The 20156-nt window shown below is 43.2% G+C and overlaps 1 protein-coding gene across 1 annotated transcript; it reads left to right on the plus strand.

The window, feature by feature from the left end:
• Positions 1-6420: 6420 nt before the first annotated feature.
• On the plus strand, positions 6421-9082 carry LOC139562854 (piggyBac transposable element-derived protein 4-like). The gene is made up of 2 exons (XM_071380976.1): positions 6421-6455; positions 7309-9082. Exons 1-2 carry the CDS (start codon positions 6421-6423, stop codon positions 9080-9082), a joined length of 1809 nt encoding a protein of 602 aa, XP_071237077.1.
• Positions 9083-20156: the final 11074 nt, after the last annotated feature.

Raw genomic sequence — 20156 nt, forward strand, 5'->3', positions numbered from 1 at the left:
TATTCCACCACAGAACCATTTATTGTATTGAAATAATGACTCCTGAGTAGATGCTCATCCAGAAGTGAAATTGAAACTCTTTCTTCATACAGGAGAGAGAACCATGGAGTATAGAACAGTTCTGAATTTGTATATTTCCATAGGGATTCCTATGACAAAGGTAACGTTATTAGTCACAATTGCAGCAATGTCATTAATTAATCTGAGCAAAGCGAATGACCCAGGTTATTTCCCAAACACTGGGAAGTCTGTCTCTTTTTTTATCTTGACTGGGTTGAAGGCTAATGGCCTTGCCCATTGTTTTCCGTAAGCCAAATGGAGGTAGAATAGCACAGATTAGTTTAAACCAATCAATTATAACCACCGCTTCCACCTATAAATATGCTCTAATCACACTGTATTGTGTATTCAATACAGTGTGAGGAGGTTACATTAGATGTCTTGTAAATTATATGTATTGTCTTGTGTTTCCCCTTTGCAATAAGAGGTCAGCAGTCTTTGCTCACTTGTTAAGTGAAGTTGCTTTTTCCCTCTCACTCCTATACACGAGCACACACAATCAACCTCACCCACACTCACACCCTTACCATCTCACACATAAACAAACACACTCTCACACACACACACACACACACACTCACACACACACACACACACACACACACACACACACACACACACACACACACACACACACACACACACACACACACACACACACACACCTTTCTTACTTACCATTTATTCATTTGGTTGTAGGTCATCCTGAGCGCATGCAAAACTGTGTTTTGTGTTTGTTGTGCTGCAGCCATCGAGAAAAGCTAATTTATAGTTAGGGTGTCTTATCCCTTCCTTTTTTATTGGGTTGCCTGAGGTGAGGAAATTATTTCAGTTTATTAAACATTATACCAATAAACAGTACAATACCAATATTTAGCTTAATTTACTAACAGCTTTGCAGTTCCTTTCAAATTGCAGATCCTCTTAAATTACAGTTTTTCTCAATTGTGTACAAGCCTTTTTAGAGTCCACAATGTACAGAAATGTGGCCTTTTGCAAAACAGTAAATACAGTGCATTCGGGAAGTATTCAGACCCCTGACATTTTTTTTAAATTAAATCGTTTTTCCCCTCTTCATCAATCTAAAAACAATACCCCATAATGACAAAGCAAAAAAAAATAATTGTTGCTAATTTATATATTTTTTTAAAACTGGAAATATCACATTTACATAAGTATTCAGACCCTTTACTCAATACTTTGTTGAAGCACCTTTGTCAGAGATTACAGCTTCAACCTTCTTGCGTATGACGCTACAAGCTTGGCACACCTGTATTTGGGGAGTTTCTCTCATTCTTCTCTGCAGATCCTCTCAAGCTCTGTCAGTTTGGATGGGGAGAGTTGCTGCACAGCTATTTTCAGGTCTCTCCAGAGATGTTAGATCAGGTTCAAGTCCGGGCTCTGGCTGGGCCACTCAAGTACATTCAGAGTCTTGTCCCGAAGCCACTCCTGCATTGTCTTGGCTGTGTCCTTAGGGTTGTTGTCCTGTTGGAAAGTGAATCTTCGCCCCAGTCTGAGGTCCTGAGCGCTCTGGAGTAGGTTTTCATCAAGGATCTCTCTGTACTTTGCTCTCTTCATCTTTCCCTTGATCCTGACAAGTCTCCCAGTCCCTGCTGCTGAAAAACATCCCCACAGCATGTTGTTGCCACCACCATGCATGACAGTAGGGATGGTGTCAGGTTTCCTCCAGATGTGACTCTTGGCATTCAGGCCAAATAGTTCAAATTTGGTTTCATCAGACCAGAGACTCGTGTTTGCCTTTTGGAAAACTCCAAACGGTCTGTCATGTGCCTTTCACTGAAGAGTGGCTTCCACCTGGCCACTCTACCATAAAGGCCTGATTGGTGGTGCTGCAGAGTTGGTTGTCCTTCTCAAAGGTTTTCCCATATCCACAGAGGAACTCTGGAGCTCTATCAGAGTGACCATTGGGTTCTTGTTCACCTTCCTGACCAAGGCCCTTCTCCCCCGACTGCTCAGTTTGGCCGGGAGGCCAGCTCTAGGAAGAGTCTTGGTAGTTCCAAACCTCTTCCATTTAAGAATGATGGACGTAACTGTGTTCTTGGGGACCTTCAATGCTGCAGAATTTGTACTACCCTTCCCCAGATCTGTGCCTCGACACAATCCTGTATTGGAGCTCTACAGACAATTCCTTCAATCAATCAATCAATCAATTTTATTTTATATAGCCCTTCGTACATCAGCTAATATCTCGAAGTGCTGTACAGACACCCAGCCTAAAACCCCAAACAGCTAGTAATGCAGGTGTAGAAGCACGGTGGCTAGGAAAAACTCCCTAGAAAGGCCAAAACCTAGGAAGAAACCTAGAGAGGAACCAGGCTATGAGGGGTGGCCAGTCCTCTTCTGGCTGTGCCGGGTGGAGATTATAACAGAACTATGCCAAGATGTTCAAAAATGTTCATAAGTGACAAGCATGGTCAAATAATAATCATGAATAATTTTCAGTTGGCTTTTCATAGCCGATCATCAAGAGTTGAAAAACAACAGGTCTGGGACAGGTGGCGGTTCCATAACCGCAGGCAGAACAGCTGAAACTGGAATAGCAGCAAGGCCAGGCGGACTGGGGACAGCAAGGAGTCACCACGGGCGGCAGTCCCGACGCATGGTCCTAGGGCCCAGGTCCTCCGAGAGAAAGAAAGAGAGAAGGAGAAAATTAGAGAGAGCCAAGATTTTCAAAATGTTCATAAATGACAAGCATGGTCAAATAATAATCAGGAATAAATCTCAGTTGGCTTTTCATAGCCGATCATTAAGAGTTGAAAACAGCAGGTCTGGGACAGGTAGGGGTTCCATAACCGCAGGCAGAACAGTTGAAACTGGAATAGCAGCAAGGCCAGGCGGACTGGGGACAGCAAGGAGTCACCACGGCCGGTAGTCCCGACGTATGGTCCTAGGGCTCAGGTCCTCCGAGAGAAAGAAAGAGAGAAGGAGAAAATTAGAGAGCGCCAAGATTTTCAAAATGTTCATAAATGACAAGCATGGTCAAATAATAATCAGGAATAAATCTCAGTTGGCTTTTCATAGCCGATCATTAAGAGTTGAAAACAGCAGGTCTGGGACAGGTAGGGGTTCCGTAACCGCAGACAGAACAGTTGAAACTGGAATAGCAGCAAGGCCAGGCGGACTGGGGACAGCAAGGTGTCATCATGCCCGGTAGTCCTGACATATGGTCCTAGGGCTCAGGTTCTCAGAGAGAAAGAGAGAACGAGAGAATTAGAGAGAGCATACTTAAATTCACACAGGACACTGGATAAGACAGGAGAAGTACTCCAGGTAACCAACTGACCCTAGCCCCCCGACACATAAACTACTGCAGCATAAATACTGGAGGCTGAGACAGGAGCGGTCAGGAGACACTGTGGCCCCATCCGAAGAAACCCCCGGACAGGGCCAAACAGGAAGGATATAACCCCACCCACTTTGCCAAAGCACAGCCCCCGCACCACTAGAGGGAAATCCTCAACCACCAACATTACAATCCTGAGACAAGGCCGAGTATAACTCACAAAGGTCTCCACCACAGCACAAGCCAAGGGGGGGCGCCAACCCAGACAGGAAGATCACGTCAGTAACTCAACCCACTCAAGTGACGCACCCCTCCTAGGGACGGCATGAAAGAGCACCAGCAAGCCAGTGACTCAGCCCCTGTAACAGGGTTAGAGGCAGAGAATCCCAGTGGAGAGAGGGGAACCGGCCTGGCAGAGACAGCAAGGGCGGTTCGTTGCTCCAGAGCCTTTCCGTTCACCTTCACACTCCTGGGCCAGACTACACTCAATCATATGACCTACTGAAGAGATAAGTCTTCAGTAAAGACTTAAAGGTTGAGACCGAGTCTGCGTCTCTCACATGGGTAGGCAGACTGTTCCATAAAAATGGAGATCTATAGGAGAAAGCCCTGCCTCCCGCTGTTTGCTTAGAAATTCTAGGGACAATTAGGAGGCCTGCGTCTTGTGACCGTAGCGTACGTATTGGTATGTACGGCAGGACCAACTCGGAAAGATAGGTAGGAGCAAGCCCATGTAACGCTTTATAGGTTAACAGTAAAACCTTGAAATCAGCCCTTGCCTTAACAGGAAGCCAGTGTAGGGAAGCTAGCACTGGAGTAATATGATCAAATTTCTTGGTTCTAGTCAGGATTCTAGCAGCCGTATTTAGCACTAACTGAAGTTTATTTAGTGCTTTATCCGGGTAGCCGGAAAGTAGAGCATTGCAGTAGTCTAACCTAGAAGTAACAAATGCATGGATTAATTTTTCTGCATCATTTTTGGACAGAAAATTTCTGATTTTTGCAATGTTACGTAGATGGAAAAAAGCTGTCCTTGAAACAGTCTTGATGTGTTCGTCAAAAGAGAGATCAGGGTCAAGAGTAACGCCGAGGTCCTTCACAGTTTTATTTGAGACGACTTTACAACCATCAAGATGAATTGTCAGATTTAACAGAAGATCTCTTTGTTTCTTGGGACCTAGAACAAGCATCTCTGTTTTGTCCGAGTTTAAAAGTAGAAAGTTGTCAGCCATCCACTTCCTTATGTCTGAAACACAGGCTTCTAGCGAGGGCAATTTTGGGGCTTCACCATGTTTCATTGAAATGTACAGCTGTGTGTCATCCGCATAGCAGTGAAAGTTAACATTATGTTTTCGAATAACATCCCCAAGAGGTAAAATATATAGTGAAAACAATAGTGGTCCTAAAACGGAACCTTGAGGAACACCGAAATGTACAGTTGATTTGTCAGAGGACAGACCATTCACAGAGACAAACTGATATCTTTCCGACAGGTAAGATCTAAACCAGGCCAGAACTTGTCCGTGTAGACCAATTTGGGTTTCCAGTCTCTCCAAAAGAATATGGTGATCGATGGTGTCAAAGGCAGCACTAAGGTCTAGTAGCACGAGGACAGATGCAGAGCCTCGGTCTGACGCCATTAAAAGGTCATTTACCACCTTCACAAGTGCAGTCTCAGTGCTATGATGGGGTCTAAAACCAGACTGAAGCATTTCGTATACATTGTTTGTCTTCAGAAAGGCAGTGAGTTGCTGCGCAACAGCTTTTTCTAAAATTTTTGAGAGGAATGGAAGATTCGATATAGGCCGATAGTTTTTTATATTTTCCGGGTCAAGGTTTGGCTTTTTCAAGAGAGGCTTTATCACTGCCACTTTTAGTGAGTTTGGTACACATCCGGTGGATAGAGAGCTGTTTATTATGTTCAACATAGGAGGGCCAAGCACAGGAAGTAGCTCCTTCAGCAGTTTAGTAGGAATAGGATCCAGTATGCAGCTTGAAGGTTTAGAGGCCATGATTATTTTCATCATTGTGTCAAGAGATATAGTACTAAAACACTTAACCTGTCTAGGATTGGGGTGCCGCTAGCGGCACGTTTCAGAAAAAAAAAAAAAAAAATGGCGAAATGTCATAATTATAAATATTTAGCTTCAATTAAATCAGAAGTGTTATACGCAATATCAAAGCTATACCTCTTGTTAATCTAGCCAATATGTCCGATTTCGAAAAGCTTCACTGCAAAAGCGATTATCGATCAGTAAACAACACATTAGGTACAGTTACAACAAAGTACATTAGTCACGAAAGTCAGAAATAGCAATAAAAATCATCAATTACCTTAGGAAATTTTCTTCTTTTGGCAATCCTAAAGGTCACGACGAAACAATCAAGTGGCTTTTTGTTCGATATAATCCATTTTTATAGCCTAACACAAAACATTTTGTGAACGGCTTGTGTGGAAAATTCAGCCTCCTTCAACTTTGGACGTAACGTTCATTGTAATTACTCACTCTAAAGGGACGTTTATCAAGTCAAGTTCGGTTTCATTAGAATCCTCTGTTTGTTAGTAAAACAACCAAACATCATGGTTCTTTTCCCGGGACATATTGACCGAAACAAATTGATTTGAACAGACCAAACAACGACCTCCTGACGCGCCAATCGAATGACCTGTCCTTCGTTGATTGACTGTATTTCGGACCAATGACCACTGATCTTCTTGAAATCTAGCTGGATAGATAGCCAATGAACAGAGGTACATGGGCATATGCAATGGTTCTACCCGGAAATAATAGGCTTCGTTGTAAAGCCATGCGTACACAGGCTATTCGCCATTGAAAACTCTACCAGAAGGATCCCTGCCGTTTTACGCGCCGCAAACGTTTTTTTCTGAGCATTTTCTAGTTACAATAATGGCTAATAAATCAGCAAAATCAAAGACCAAGACCAGGTACACAGATATTCACGATATAATTGATGAAATAGAGAGATCTAGTGATAGTGAACTAAATCTAAATGAATCCAGTGAGATTGAATCCGTGGATTCAGAATTTGAAGACATGTTCCTCCACGGTGAAGACGCAGTTTTGGATCGGTGAGTAACGTTGTTTGAAATTAGTAATATCAAATATAATTCATTTGAGTTGTTTGAGATATTGTATTTTATTTGCCTTATATAAAAATATGACTAGGACATGAAATATAAAAGTACACAAGTATATTGAAATGTAGAAAGTACATATTTGTTGTTTCCTAATTGTTCCCATGTATTTTATATCTAAAATGGAATTGACAAAACCTCCCCATGGTCACAAATTGTGTATATATATTATGTGTCTGTATAATTATTACCTAATTGTTCCCATGTATTTTATATCTAAAATGGAATTGACAAAACCTCCCCATGGTCACAAATTGTGTATATATATTATGTGTCTGTATAATTATTACCTAATTGTTTCCATGTATTTTATATCTAAAATGGAATTGACAAAACCTCCCCATGGTCACAAATTGTGTATATATATTATGTGTCTGTATAATTATTACCTAATTGTTTCCATGTATTTTATATCTAAAATGGAATTGACAAAACCTCCCCATGGTCACAAATTGTGTATATATATTATGTGTCTGTATAATTATTACCTAATTGTTTCCATGTATTTTATATCTAAAATGGAATTGACAAAACCTCCCCATGGTCACAAATTGTGTATATATATTATGTGTCTGTATAATTATTACCTAATTGTTTCCATGTATTTTATATCTAAAATGGAATTGACAAAACCTCCCCATGGTCACAAATTGTGTATATATATTATGTGTCTGTATAATTATTACCTAATTGTTTCCATGTATTTTATATCTAAAATGGAATTGACAAAACCTCACCATGGTCACAAATTGTGTATATATAATATGTGTCTGTCTTTATTTCACAGTCCCAGCGATTCTGATTGGGAGCCAAGGAGAAAATCCCCCACTGAAGCTGGTCCATCCAGCTGGACCCCGGCTGTATCCGGCACCACACCTACCCCCGCCCGGCCATCAAGGGGTGGTAAGCCGGCGGCAAAGAAGCGGAGGAAGGGCAGCGTGCGGAGGAAGGGCAGCGTGGAACCGTCCAGCGTGGAACCTGCCAGAGCGGAGGAGGACCGTTGGCACTCTGTTCTTGAGGAGGATGTGGCCCCACCAGCTCCACTTTTCCGCCCAAAACGCCCAGTAGGCCCTCAATTGGACCCAACTTCTAAGTACAGCCCCATGCAACTTTTCCAGTTGTTCTTCACCTCAGCAGTTGTTGATACCCTGGTGATGAACACTAATAAATATGGGGCTAAGAAGCAGGAAGGCAAGACAGGGGCATGGAAGGACATTTCCATTTCAGATCTGTTTTGCTACCTGTCTATGGTCATTTACATGGGGCTGGTGAAGTTGAAAACCCTGAAAGACTACTGGAAAACTGCACCCCTCTATCAACTGCCTTTCCCCTCAACGGTCATGTCTTGTACTAGGTTTCTGACAATTTCACGGGCACTTCACAATAGTGACCCAGAGGTTGATAAGGACAACGAGGCGAAACGAGGCACAGCAGGGTTTGATAAGCTCTGCAAGATCAAACCTCTCTACCACGATATCGTTGAGGCATGCAAGACCTATTTTCAGCCCGCCCAGAACCTTTCCATAGATGAGAGAATGGTAGCCTCAAAGGCCAGAATTGGCCTAAAACAGTACATGCGCAACAAACCGACAAAATGGGGATACAAGCGGTTTGTTTTGGCCGATTCTGCGTGTGCATACACATGCAATTTTTTTGTCTATGAGGGGAAGAACACTTGTGCGAGCGGTAAGGGACTCAGTTATGATTCTGTGATGCAGTTATTAGATTTCCAGCTGCTGGGGAAGGGCTACAAACTATTTGTAGACAACTTCTACACAAGCCCTACCCTGTTCACAGACCTGAGGAAGCTGGAGATGTGGGCCTGTGGCACCATTCGGACCAACCGAGTGGGTTTTCCAAAAACCAGGGTAAACGACATGCCTAAGCGGGCTGAGCGGGGTACCATGAGATGGATCCGTGAAGATGGTTTGCTGTTTGTGAAGTGGATGGACACTCGAGAGGTAGTCATGTGTTCCACTATTCACAAGTCGTTCGGTGGGGATCACGTTGTTCGACGGTTGAAAGGTCCTACAGGCGCTTGGACTGCCAGAAATGTCCCCATTCCAGATGCTGTGAGGGATTACAACAAGAGCATGGGGGGTGTAGACCTATCGGATGCGCTGATAGGATATTATAATGTCCTTCACAAGACCATGAAATGGTACAAAACGCTGTTCTATCATTTTATTGACATTGCTGTGGTGAATTCCTTCATCCTCCAGAAGGAAATGGCCAAGAACTGTGGACAGCCCCCCATCTCACAGCTACCCTTTAGGGAGCAGCTCATCCAGGAGCTTGCTAACTACAGCAAGAACACTGTAGCACCTTCTGTCCCCTCTACCTCTGTCCCTTCTGCTCCAACCAGCGGTACGCACATGCTGAAGTTCATCATTGCAGGCAGGGATGTGCCTCGGGGAAAAAGGGGCACAGTAGGGCGGCTTCGTTGTGCCCTGTGCCACAAGAAGTCCCCTGTCACCTGCACCACCTGTGCTGTGACCCTCTGTTTCACACCAGAGAGAGACTGCTATGGGATATGGCATCAGGAGCGCAACATTGTTTAGAGGACAGAGAGTCTTCACATGATTGAACATTTGAAGTGTAAATAGTTCCCCTTGTTATTATTATTATTTTTTTAAATATTCTTTTTTTTTTCTTGAATTTTTCAAATATATATTTTTTGGGGTATGTTAGAATAATTGTTTTGTATTTTGTATATAGGTTTTGTATCATTGTATCATTGTACCAATTCGGCCACTTGGGTACATTTGGGAAACTTGTGAGGGACACCTGGTTGACCTCATGCTCAATGGCATGTACCTCACTCATTCCTGAATGTATCCATCTGAAACTTTGGTAAAATACTGTTGCCTACCTATGTTCTCATTTGAAATGATCCCCAGTATCATAACTGAATGTTTGGCCTTTCTTGTTGATTTTTAAAGATGCAACAACAGTAAAAGAACAAAAAACGTCTGTTGATTTCCTTGTATTTTCTTCTACCAGATCTATTGTGTTATATTCTCCTACATTCAATTCACATTTACACAAACTTCAGAATGTTTCCTTTCAAATGATACCAAGAATATGCATATCCTTCCTTCTAGGCCTGAGCTACAAGCAGTTAGATTAGGGTATGTTTTCAGGCGGAAATTGAGAAAAAGGGGGGCAATCCCAAAGAGGTTTTAAGTGTCTCTCCCGATCCCAGGCCCTCGCAGAGCTGTGCGGATCCAGGACAGCTAAGCCCTGGAGGAATACGCAGATTCAAAGAGGAGTCCGTAATTTGCTTTCTAATGGTCATGATCTTTTCCTCAAAGAAGTTCATGAATTTATTACTGCTGAAGTGAAAGCCATCCTCTCTTGGGGAATGCTGCTTTTTAGTTAGTTTCGCAACAGTATCAAAAAGAAATTTTGGATTGTTCTTATTTTCCTCGATTAAGTTGGAAAAGTAGGATGATCGAGCAGCAGTGAGGGCTCTTCGGTACTGCACGGTACTGTCTTTCCAAGCTAGTCGGAAGACTTCCAGTTTGGTGTGGCGCCATTTCCGTTCCAATTTCCTGGAAGCTTGCTTCAAAGCTCGGGTATTTTCTGTATACCAGGGAGCTAGTTTCTTATGACAAATGTTTTTCGTTTTTAGGGGTGCAACTGCATCTAGGGTATTGCGCAAGGTTAAATTGAGTTCCTCAGTTAGGTGGTTAACTGATTTTTGTCCTCTGATGTCCTTGGGTAGGCAGAAGGAGTCTGGAAGGGCATCAAGGAATTTTTGTGTTGTCTGAGAATTTATAGCACGACTTTTGATGCTCCTTGGTTGGGGTCTGAGCAGATTATTTGTTGCGATTGCAAACGTAATAAAATGGTGGTCCGATAGTCCAGGATTATGTGGAAAAACATTAAGATCTACAACATTTATTCCATGGGACAAAACTAGGTCCAGAGTATGACTGTGGCAGTGAGTAGGTCCAGAGACATGTTGGACAAAACCCACTGAGTCGATGATGGCTCCGAAAGACTTTTGGAGTGGGTCTGTGGACTTCTCCATGTGAATATTAAAATCACCAAAAATTAGAATATGATCTGCTATGACTACAAGGTCTGATAGCAATTCAGGAAACTCAGAGAGGAACGCTGTATATGGCCCAGGAGGCCTGTAAACAGTAGCTATAAAAAGTGATTGAGTAGGCTGCATAGATTTCATGACTAGAAGCTCAAAAGACGAAAACGCCATTTTTTTTTTTGTAAATTGAAATTTGCTATCGTAAATGTTAGCAACACCTCCGCCTTTGCGGGATGCACGGGGGATATGGTCACTAGTGTAACCAGGAGGTGAGGCCTCATTTAACACAGTAAATTCATCAGGCTTAAGCCATGTTTCAGTCAGGCCAATCACATCAAGATTATGATCAGTGATTAGTTCATTGACTATGACTGCCTTTGAAGTGAGGGATCTAACATTAAGTAACCCTATTTTGAGATGTGAGGTATCACGATCTCTTTCAATAATGGCAGGAATGGAGGAGGTCTTTATCCTAATAAGATTGCTAAGGCGAACACCGCCATGTTTAGTTTTGCCCAACCTAGGTCGAGGCACAGACACAGTCTCAATGGGTATGGCTGAGCTGACTACACTGACTGTGCTATTGGCAGACTCCACTAAGCTGGCAGGTTGGCTAACAGCCTGCTGCCTGGCCTGCACCCTATTTCATTGTGGGGCTAGAGGAGTTAGAGCCCTATCTATGTTGGTAGATAAGATGAGAGCACCCCTCCAGCTAGGATGGAGTCCGTCACTCCTCAGCAGGTCAGGCTTGGTCCTGTTTGTGGGTGAGTCCCAGAAAGAGGGCCAATTATCTACAAATTCTATCTTTTGGGAGGGGCAGAAAACAGTTTTCAACCAGCGATTGAGTGCTGAGACTCTGCTGTAGAGCTCGTCACTCCCCCTAACTGGGAGGGGGCCAGAGACAATTACTCGATGCCGACACATCTTTCTAGCTGATTTACACGCTGAAGCTATGTTGCACTTGGTGACCTCTGACTGTTTCATCCTAACATCGTTGGTGCCGACGTGGATAACAATATCTCTATACTCTCTACACTCGCCAGATTTAGCTTTAGCCAGCACCATCTTTAGATTAGCCTTAACGTCGGTAGCCCTGCCCCCTGGTAAACAGTGTATGATCGCTGGGTGATTCGCTTTAAGTCTAATACTGCGGGTAATGGAGTCGCCAATGACTAGGGTTTTCAATTTGTCAGAGCTAATGGTGGGAGCCTTCGGCGTCTCAGACCCCGTAACGGGAGGAGTAGAGACAAGAGAAAACTCAGACTCAGACTCCGACTCGCTACATAATGGGGAGAACCGGTTGAAAGTTTCTGTCGGCTGAATGAGCGACACCGGTTGAGCATTCCAACAGCATTTCCCTCCAGAAGCCATGAGAAAGTTGTCCGGCTGCGGGGACTGTGCGGGGGGATTTATACTAACGTTACTATCTGTACTTACTGGTGGCACAGACGCTGTTTCTTCCTTTCCTACACTGAAATTACCCTTGCCTAACGATTGCGTCTGAAGCTGGGCTTGTAGCACAGCTATTCTCGCCGTAAGGCGATCGTTCTCCTGTATATTATGAGTACAGCGACTGCAATTAGAAGACATCATGTTAATGTTAGTACTTAGCTTCGGCTGTTGAAGGTGTTGACGAACCATGTCCAGATAAAGCGTCCGGAGTGAAAAAGTTGAATGAGGGAAGAAAGTTGCGATGGAAAAACTAAAAATATAAACGGTAATTAAAAACAAAACAAAAAAACGTAAAGTTGTCAGCTAGCAAAGTAAAGTAAAGTTGGCAGCAAAACGCACAGCAACACGTCTGCAGACTCAACCTCATGGCTTGGTTTTTGCTCTGATATGCACTGCCCAGGACCGAGTTTGGGAAACCCCTGTCTAAGATATGCAAGTTAGGTACAAACGCAAGTGATTAGAGTTTCTGTAAATATATTTTTGTATTTGATCAGTGCTGTTCTGCGAATGATACGTTTCAAGACAGATCCCAAAATTGCTTGTACTCGATTGAGAAAAACTGTAATCTGCAATGTATTTTTTACAGTTGCTCTGATTTTGCTCTGTGCATCAGACCAAGTTGTGTTGCTTTGTTGTTTGTTTATGTTACCCTTGCTCGTTGCTGTTGGTGATGCTTTTGTTGCCTACACAATGATCCTCTTTGAGGACAATTAAGTCCATCTGTTATTCAATGTGTGGCACACACTACAGCAAAATGGAATGCTGCGAGTGGGTGCGTGCTTCTGGAAGTCAAGGGTTACTGTATATTTGGATTTGCATATCATATCCTGAGGGAATAACTCTCGTATAGAGTTTGCCGCAGATGAAATCAAGAATCTATGCAAACAAGTCACCCCAAAGAAAACAAAAATCCAGATATTTTTTAAGTGAGTCACACACACGTAAATAGGGCACAAATGCTTTTTATGCTGTTCGGAAAAGCACCCTTGTTACTACAGTATGTTCCATAGTTTTCAAACTGAAGATACTAGTCTATTCAAGAATGAGAGTAATTAAAGTGCAGGTCAGACAGCTCTGTCAGGTGTGAGATTTTTTGATCGCTGGCCAAGAATGCCAAGTTAAGTTGTTGATTCAGCTCAAATTTTTTAGGTAGAAAATGGAAAAGTCTGCTGCTGTCTCCGCTGCCGGGCGAAGGTCCCTGTGTAAAGTTACTAGGGGGCTCTGCATTAGTGATGGAGACCTGGGCATCTCACCACTTCCCATAACACCCTCTGAAACTTGTGTGGCCAAAGAGACCTGGGAGCCAAAGAGCTGAAGCTGAAGCAGAATGGGGAAGAGCCTACCATTGAGTTGTGGATGTAGAAAAGTCATCAGGAAGCTACAGGCCTTCAGTGTCTGCATACAAGTGTTGTCCCTAAAGCAAACAAACCACGGAGGCACAGTGCTTAACATTCACCAATTAAGTGCTTCAGTCTCCCAGCCCAATATAAAATATCAAAACTGGCAGAGGAATAAAAATAGCATAAATAGGAAAGTATACCAGTTTCATTTGAGGACCAGGATGTTGACAAGTGTGCCATACAGATTGCAAAATAGTTGGGAAGATATGAGTTGATATATAAAACGACGCAAGATTCAAGATTTCGTGCTTTTCAGGTAAAATTATTATATAGAATTCTTGCCACCAACAAAATGTGGAATATTTGGGACATACAATCATTGAAGATCTGCAGATTTTGTTGTGAGGATACAGAATCAATGGATCATTTATTTTGGTATCAGGTAGCCTGTTTCTGGTCTGAGGTTCAGGAATGGTTGAAAATGCATAACACTGATCTAAAATTGACCCTAGAAATAGTACTATTGGGAGATCTGGAGAGACCCGGCCAGTCAATTACTAATATACTAATACTTGCCATCTGGAGATTCTATTTGATTAGATAGATTGAAATGGTATGTTAAACATCGCAGCATAGTTGAAAGATATATGGTGCGTAGAAATCCGAAGAGGGTGGCCAGCAGAGATAGGTGGGATGGGCTGAGGGAAGCTGAGGGTTGGGATGTGGAATTGGAGACAAGTGGGCGTGGAGTTTCTGGGTGGGGGATAGAATGACAGTCCCAAAAAAACAAAGTCAAAATAAAAAACAAAAAGTAAGTTTGAATGACACTGAGGGGCAGTGTTGTTACAGCTAATGTCTGTTTGTCTGAGGCTGAAGCCATGCAGGTGTTTGTACACATGCCTATACACACACTCTCATTCAAATGCACACATTTGCACATACATGAACAGACACACATGTAAATAGCGCCATACATGCACTCAAACATATTCAGTCTGCCTTGCTGTTATGATTTTTGTTGTCCTTGATGTCTTTTGTTTTTTGCATTGTTGTTTTCTGTTTTCATTTGTCTTTCTCTTTTTTGTCTTTAGTTTATTTTGTTGGTTGTTGAAGCATTGGGGATGGGTGCTGGGGGGTGGGGTCTTGGGGTTGGAGAATGGAGTTATTAAATTGTTCTGGGTGGACTGTGGGGGGGGTCTAGGATGTTTGAGGGGCAGCTCTTGGGGAACTGTGGGGGGGGGGGGGGGGGGGGGGATCTTGGAGGGCTGGTGGCCTGGCGGTTGGGAGCTTGAGTCGGTGGCTGATGGATCGCTGGTTTGGGTCCCCGTTGTTGACCTTGTGGGAGATCTATCGACGTGCCCTTGAGCAGGGCGTTGACCCTGGTTGCTTCTGTGTGTCGCTCTGGATGGGAGTCTGTTAGATGACTAATGTGATGTAGTTGTTGAGCGGCTTCACTGCAAGGGTATTGTATGTTTTAAATATTCAATAACCATTTTAAGTAAGGACTTGGTGTATCACAGCTGAAAAAAGTATCTATATTTTAGAGATCCACACTTTAGCTGACTAAGATGGTGAGTGAAGGTATTTGGTTGCAACTAAAGCAACCCATAACTGTTAATCTTCTGTAAGATGAATCTTTTTTTTTAAATGTATGCTGCATGAAGTTTTAGACTATCATAAATTCCAAACTATCTACAAAGTATGCCAACTAAAACAAGACTTAACTCATGGAAAAAATTTGTGTCCTTGTCAATGTCATGATGGGCATTTTAGTGATGGACATGATCACTTTCCAGCCATTGGAAATAGCATTGGTGGACCAAATCTGTGGAATGAGCCCAGCTTTAATCAAGCACACATCCCTCAGGAAAATAAAAAGAGAAATTACTTTGCATAAGCAGTTCTGCTGACTAGTAGAGATTTGAAAGAGTGTGGCATCACATTACCTCTCATTCATTTAGGTGTTGTAGCTTGCTTAATATGTTATTGACTCCATTCGTGTATAGATTCATCTGTTGTTTAATTATGTTGGCTCATGGTGCCATCCATCCATGTTTAAATATCTGCCCTTTCAGCTTCTCTTAGGATTATATGCCATGTCTTATAAAGCATACAATTTACTACACGGGCATGTGCTGATCTATAAACTCAGCTGGGCCATCATGAAGCAAACAAAGTGTGCTGCAAATAAGTGACGTCTGATCAATTCATAAATGATTCAAAGTGTACCCCTAAGACTGAGACTATGTGCTTCACATTTTGGATTAGGGAAGATACCCCAGTTAATTAAATTATGTACTCCTGTGGAAAGGCATTGTGTGTAACCAAAATGTCACTCATAATTTCACATTATGTGTTGCTACCAATCAAGTTAGAATATTGTACGGTTAATGTAATCCATTGTGTTCCATGCCACTCCATAAGTAGAAAACCACAGAGGAAACCCTTGCAAATAAAAACATAAGACATTTGGGAGGCAGCAACAGAAGGATTATTTTAGAATGCACAGGAGAGCAGAAACAACTTTCTGACAGTTTCATCATGCATTAATTCACAGCAGTTCTCTCCAAATTGACATTGTTGGCTTTGATCAAAGCCCAAACAGAGCTATGGCATTCTGAAAGGGGTGTTTCAAATGATTTCTGTGACAGAGAGAGTATCTTCAAAACACTGCCAGTTCCTTCAAGGGAGATATAGTCTAAGTGTGTGTGAGTATGTGTGTGGAGGGGGAAGAAGCATATGTGTCTGTCGAATGTAACTTGGGTATTTGTGACGCATTTGCATGCTATGTAATAAATCAAATCAAATCAAATCAAATTTTATTAGTCACATACACATGGTTAGCAGATGTTAATGCGAGTGTAGCGAAATGCTTGTGCTTCTAGTTCCGACAATGCAGTAATAACCAACAAGTAATCTAACCTAACAATTCCACAACTACTACCTTACACACACACACAAGTGTAAAGGGATAAAGAATATGTACATAAAGATATATGAATGAGTGGTGGTACAGAACGGCATGGCAGATGCAGTAGATGGTATAGAGTACGGTATATACATATGAGATGAGTACTGTAGGGTATGTAAACATAAAGTGGCATAGTTTAAAGTGGCTAGTGGTACATGTATTACATAAAGATGGCAAGATGCAGTAGATGATATAGAGTACAGTATATACATATGAGATGGGTAATGTAGGGTATGTAAACATTATATTAAGTGGCATTGTTTAAAGTGGCTAGTGGTACATTTTTACATAATTTCCATCAATTCCCATTTTTAAAGTGGCTGGAGTTGAGTCAGTATGTTGGCAGCGGCCGCTAAATGTTAGTGGTGGCTGTTTAACAGTCTGATGGCCTTGAGATAGAAGCTGTTTTTCAGTCTCTCGGTCCCTGCTTTGATGCACCTGTACTGACCTCGCCTTCTGGATGATAGCGGGGTGAACAGGCAGTGGCTTGGGTGGTTGTTGTCCTTGATGATCTTTATGGCCTTCCTGTGACATCGGGTGGTGTAGGTGTCCTGGAGGGCAGGTAGTTTGCCCCTGGTGATGCGTTCTGCAGACCTCACTACCCTCTGGAGAGCCTTACGGTTGTGGGCGGAGCAGTTGCCGTACCAGGCGGTGATACAGCCCGACAGGATGCTCTCGATTGTGCATCTGTAGAAGTTTGTGAGTGCTTTATGTGACAAGCCGAATTTCTTCAGCCTCCTGAGGTTGAAGAGGCGCTGCTGCGCCTTCTTCACAACGCTGTCTGTGTGGGTGGACCAATTCAGTTTGTCCGTGATGTGTACACCGAGGAACTTAAAACTTTCCACCTTCTCCACTACTGACCCGTCGATGTGGATAGGGGGGTGCTCCCTCTGCTGTTTCCTGAAGTCCACAATCATCTCCTTTGTTTTGTTGACGTTGAGTGTGAGGTTATTTTCCTGACACCACACTCCGAGGGCCCTCACCTCCTCCCTGTAGGCCGTCTCGTCGTTGTTGGTAATCAAGCCTACCACTGTAGTGTCATCCGCAACTTGATGATTGAGTTGGAGGCGTGCATGGCCACGCAGTCGTGGGTGAACAGGGAGTACAGGAGAGGGCTCAGAACGCACCCTTGTGGGGCCCCAGTGTTGAGGATCAGCGGGGTGGAGATGTTGTTACCTACCCTCACCACCTGGGGGCGGCCCGTCAGGAAGTCCAGGACCCAGTTGCACAGGGCGGGGTCGAGACCCAGGGTCTCGAGCTTGATGACGAGTTTGGAGGGTACTATGGTGTTAAATGCTGAGCTGTAATCGATGAACAGCATTCTCACATGGGTATTCCTCTTGTCCAGATGGGTTAGGGCAGTGTGCAGTGTGGTTGCGATTGCGTCGTCTGTGGACCTATTGGGTCGGTAAGCAAATTGGAGTGGGTCTAGGGTATCCGGTAGGGTGGAGGTGATATGGTCCTTGACTAGTCTCTCAAAGCACTTCATGATGATGGAAGTGAGTGCTATGGGGCGGTAGTCGTTTAGCTCAGTTACCTTAGCTTTCTTGGGAACAGGAACAATGGTGGCCCTCTTGAAGCATGTGGGAACAGCAGACTATATAAGAAAAGGCTCTTCTAGAAAATGTAATGACATTATTTTTCAGATGATTTCGCCTATAAATGTCTATTTCACATCCCATATAATTAGTATCTAGCATAAGACATGAAAACAAGTGACATGATACATGTTGTGATGCCTATTGTGTTTTCTCTTTGATTAATCACACAGTGGCCTTGTTTCCATTGACCATAGGGCATGACTGATTGGTGGCAGACTTTCCCTGTCACCCTAGAGAGTAGGTGTTTCTGTGTCACATCACCTCAGAGGGTCCTGTTGAGCTTGTTAAGGGAGAAAACTCCTTTCGTTTATAGCCACTTAGACTTCATGGCCTGACAGGCTACTACTGGAGATTTGCTACCTCTTGCACATATTACTGCTCTCGGTTTTTTTCTCTATAAACTGAACAAAGTATAAATGCAACATGTAAAGTGTTGGTCCCATGTTATATGAGCTGAAATAAAACAAGCCAGAAATTTTCCAGACACACAAAAACCTTATTTCTCTCAAGTTTTGTGCACAAATTTGTTTACATCCCTGTTAGCGAGCATTTCTCCTTTGCCTAGATAATCCATCCTCCTGACAGGTGTGGCTAATCAAGAAGCTGATGTCTCAAGTTTTGAGGGAGTGTGCAATAGGCATCCTGACAGCGGGAATATCCACCAGAGCTGGTGCCAAATCTTTTCAGTTCTGCTTCCCAACTGACTTCAGTTGGCAAATGCTCACCTTTGATGGCCACTGGCATGCTGGAGAAGTGTGCTCTTCACGGCTGACTACCGGTTTCAACTGTACCGGGCAGACAGCAGACAGCGTGTATGGCGTCGTGTGTGCGAGCGTTTTGCTGAGATCAACTTTGTGACAGAGTGCATCATGGTGGCGGTGGGGTAATGGTATGGGTAGGCATAAGCGACGAACAACAAAGACAATTGCGTTTTATGAATGCAGAGGGATACGGTGACGAGACCCTGAGGGCCGCTGTCGTCCCTTCATCCGCCGCCATAACCTCATGTTTCAGCATGATAATGCATGGCCCCAGGATCTGTACACAATTCCTGGAAACTGAAAATGGCCCAGTTCTTCCATGGCCTGCATACTCACAAAACATGTCACCCATTGAGCATGTTTGGGATGCTCTATATCAACGTGTAGGACAGCGTGTTCCAGTTCCTGCCAATATCTAGCAACGTTGCATAGCCATTGGGAAGTGGGACATTCCCCAGTCCACAATCAACAGCCTGATCAACTCTATGCAAAAGAGATGTGTCACGCTGCGTGAGTCAAATGGTGATCCATGCCCCTACCTTAGGTATCTGTGACCAACAGATGCATATTTTTTATTCACAGTCATGTGAAATCCATAGATTAGGGGCCAATTCATTTATTTCAATTGACTGATTTCCTTATATTAACTGTAACTCAGTAAAATATTTGTAAATGTTGCATTTATATTTCAAAAGAAATGAAGACATAAAGCAAGGATTAAATCACAATGTCTGCTCCTTGAAATGTATCGCATCTAAGCCATTATTGTGTTGAGGTTGAAGGCTCTCTTGAAAGTTAGCGGGAAATAGCCTCTAAAATTGACAAAGGTGAAAGTGCCCTGACACATTCACTGCTTCTGAGGATACCCTTTTCTTTGTCTATCTGTGAAGTCACCATAACTGGGAACCACTTCAAGCAAGGCCCTACACTCCCAGATGGGATAACTTGAGTGGGATCTCTATTTGAAGTTGCAAAGTGAAGCGTCTAAACACAGCCGACAGTGATCTATCTGCTTTTTGATCATGCACACCTGATGTGAATTTCATTTGTGCCACTCAAAGAGCAGAGGGCCTGCTTGTCCCTTCACTCCCCCGCCCATGCAAGCAGTGCTATCCCCTCACAGGATGTGGCTCCCGCCTCAGCAAACTGTCATCCCACGATGAGCATGCTGATCTGGTGGAGCTAAGGCTTCAGATTTCTAGAGTTACACAAACGCTGCCATTTAAAATGAAAGAAACATGAGAGGCTTTTTGATGTTCAAGAGGTTCACCTTGCATTGAATAACAACATGAGCATGAGCTACAAGCAACAAGGACGTTCTTTTGAGGACAGCTACAAATACAGCGGGGTGTCAAAAGCAAAGAGGAGCAAGGACAACCTCAAAGGGAAGACAGTTTCAAAAGTATGACTGTTTTATCTTTTAGATAATGATGCTGTAGTTTAAGGTCAAATAAAAAAA

This window comes from Salvelinus alpinus, chromosome 33 (genome assembly GCF_045679555.1).
Source record: "Salvelinus alpinus chromosome 33, SLU_Salpinus.1, whole genome shotgun sequence".
Lineage (NCBI taxonomy): Eukaryota > Metazoa > Chordata > Actinopteri > Salmoniformes > Salmonidae > Salvelinus > Salvelinus alpinus.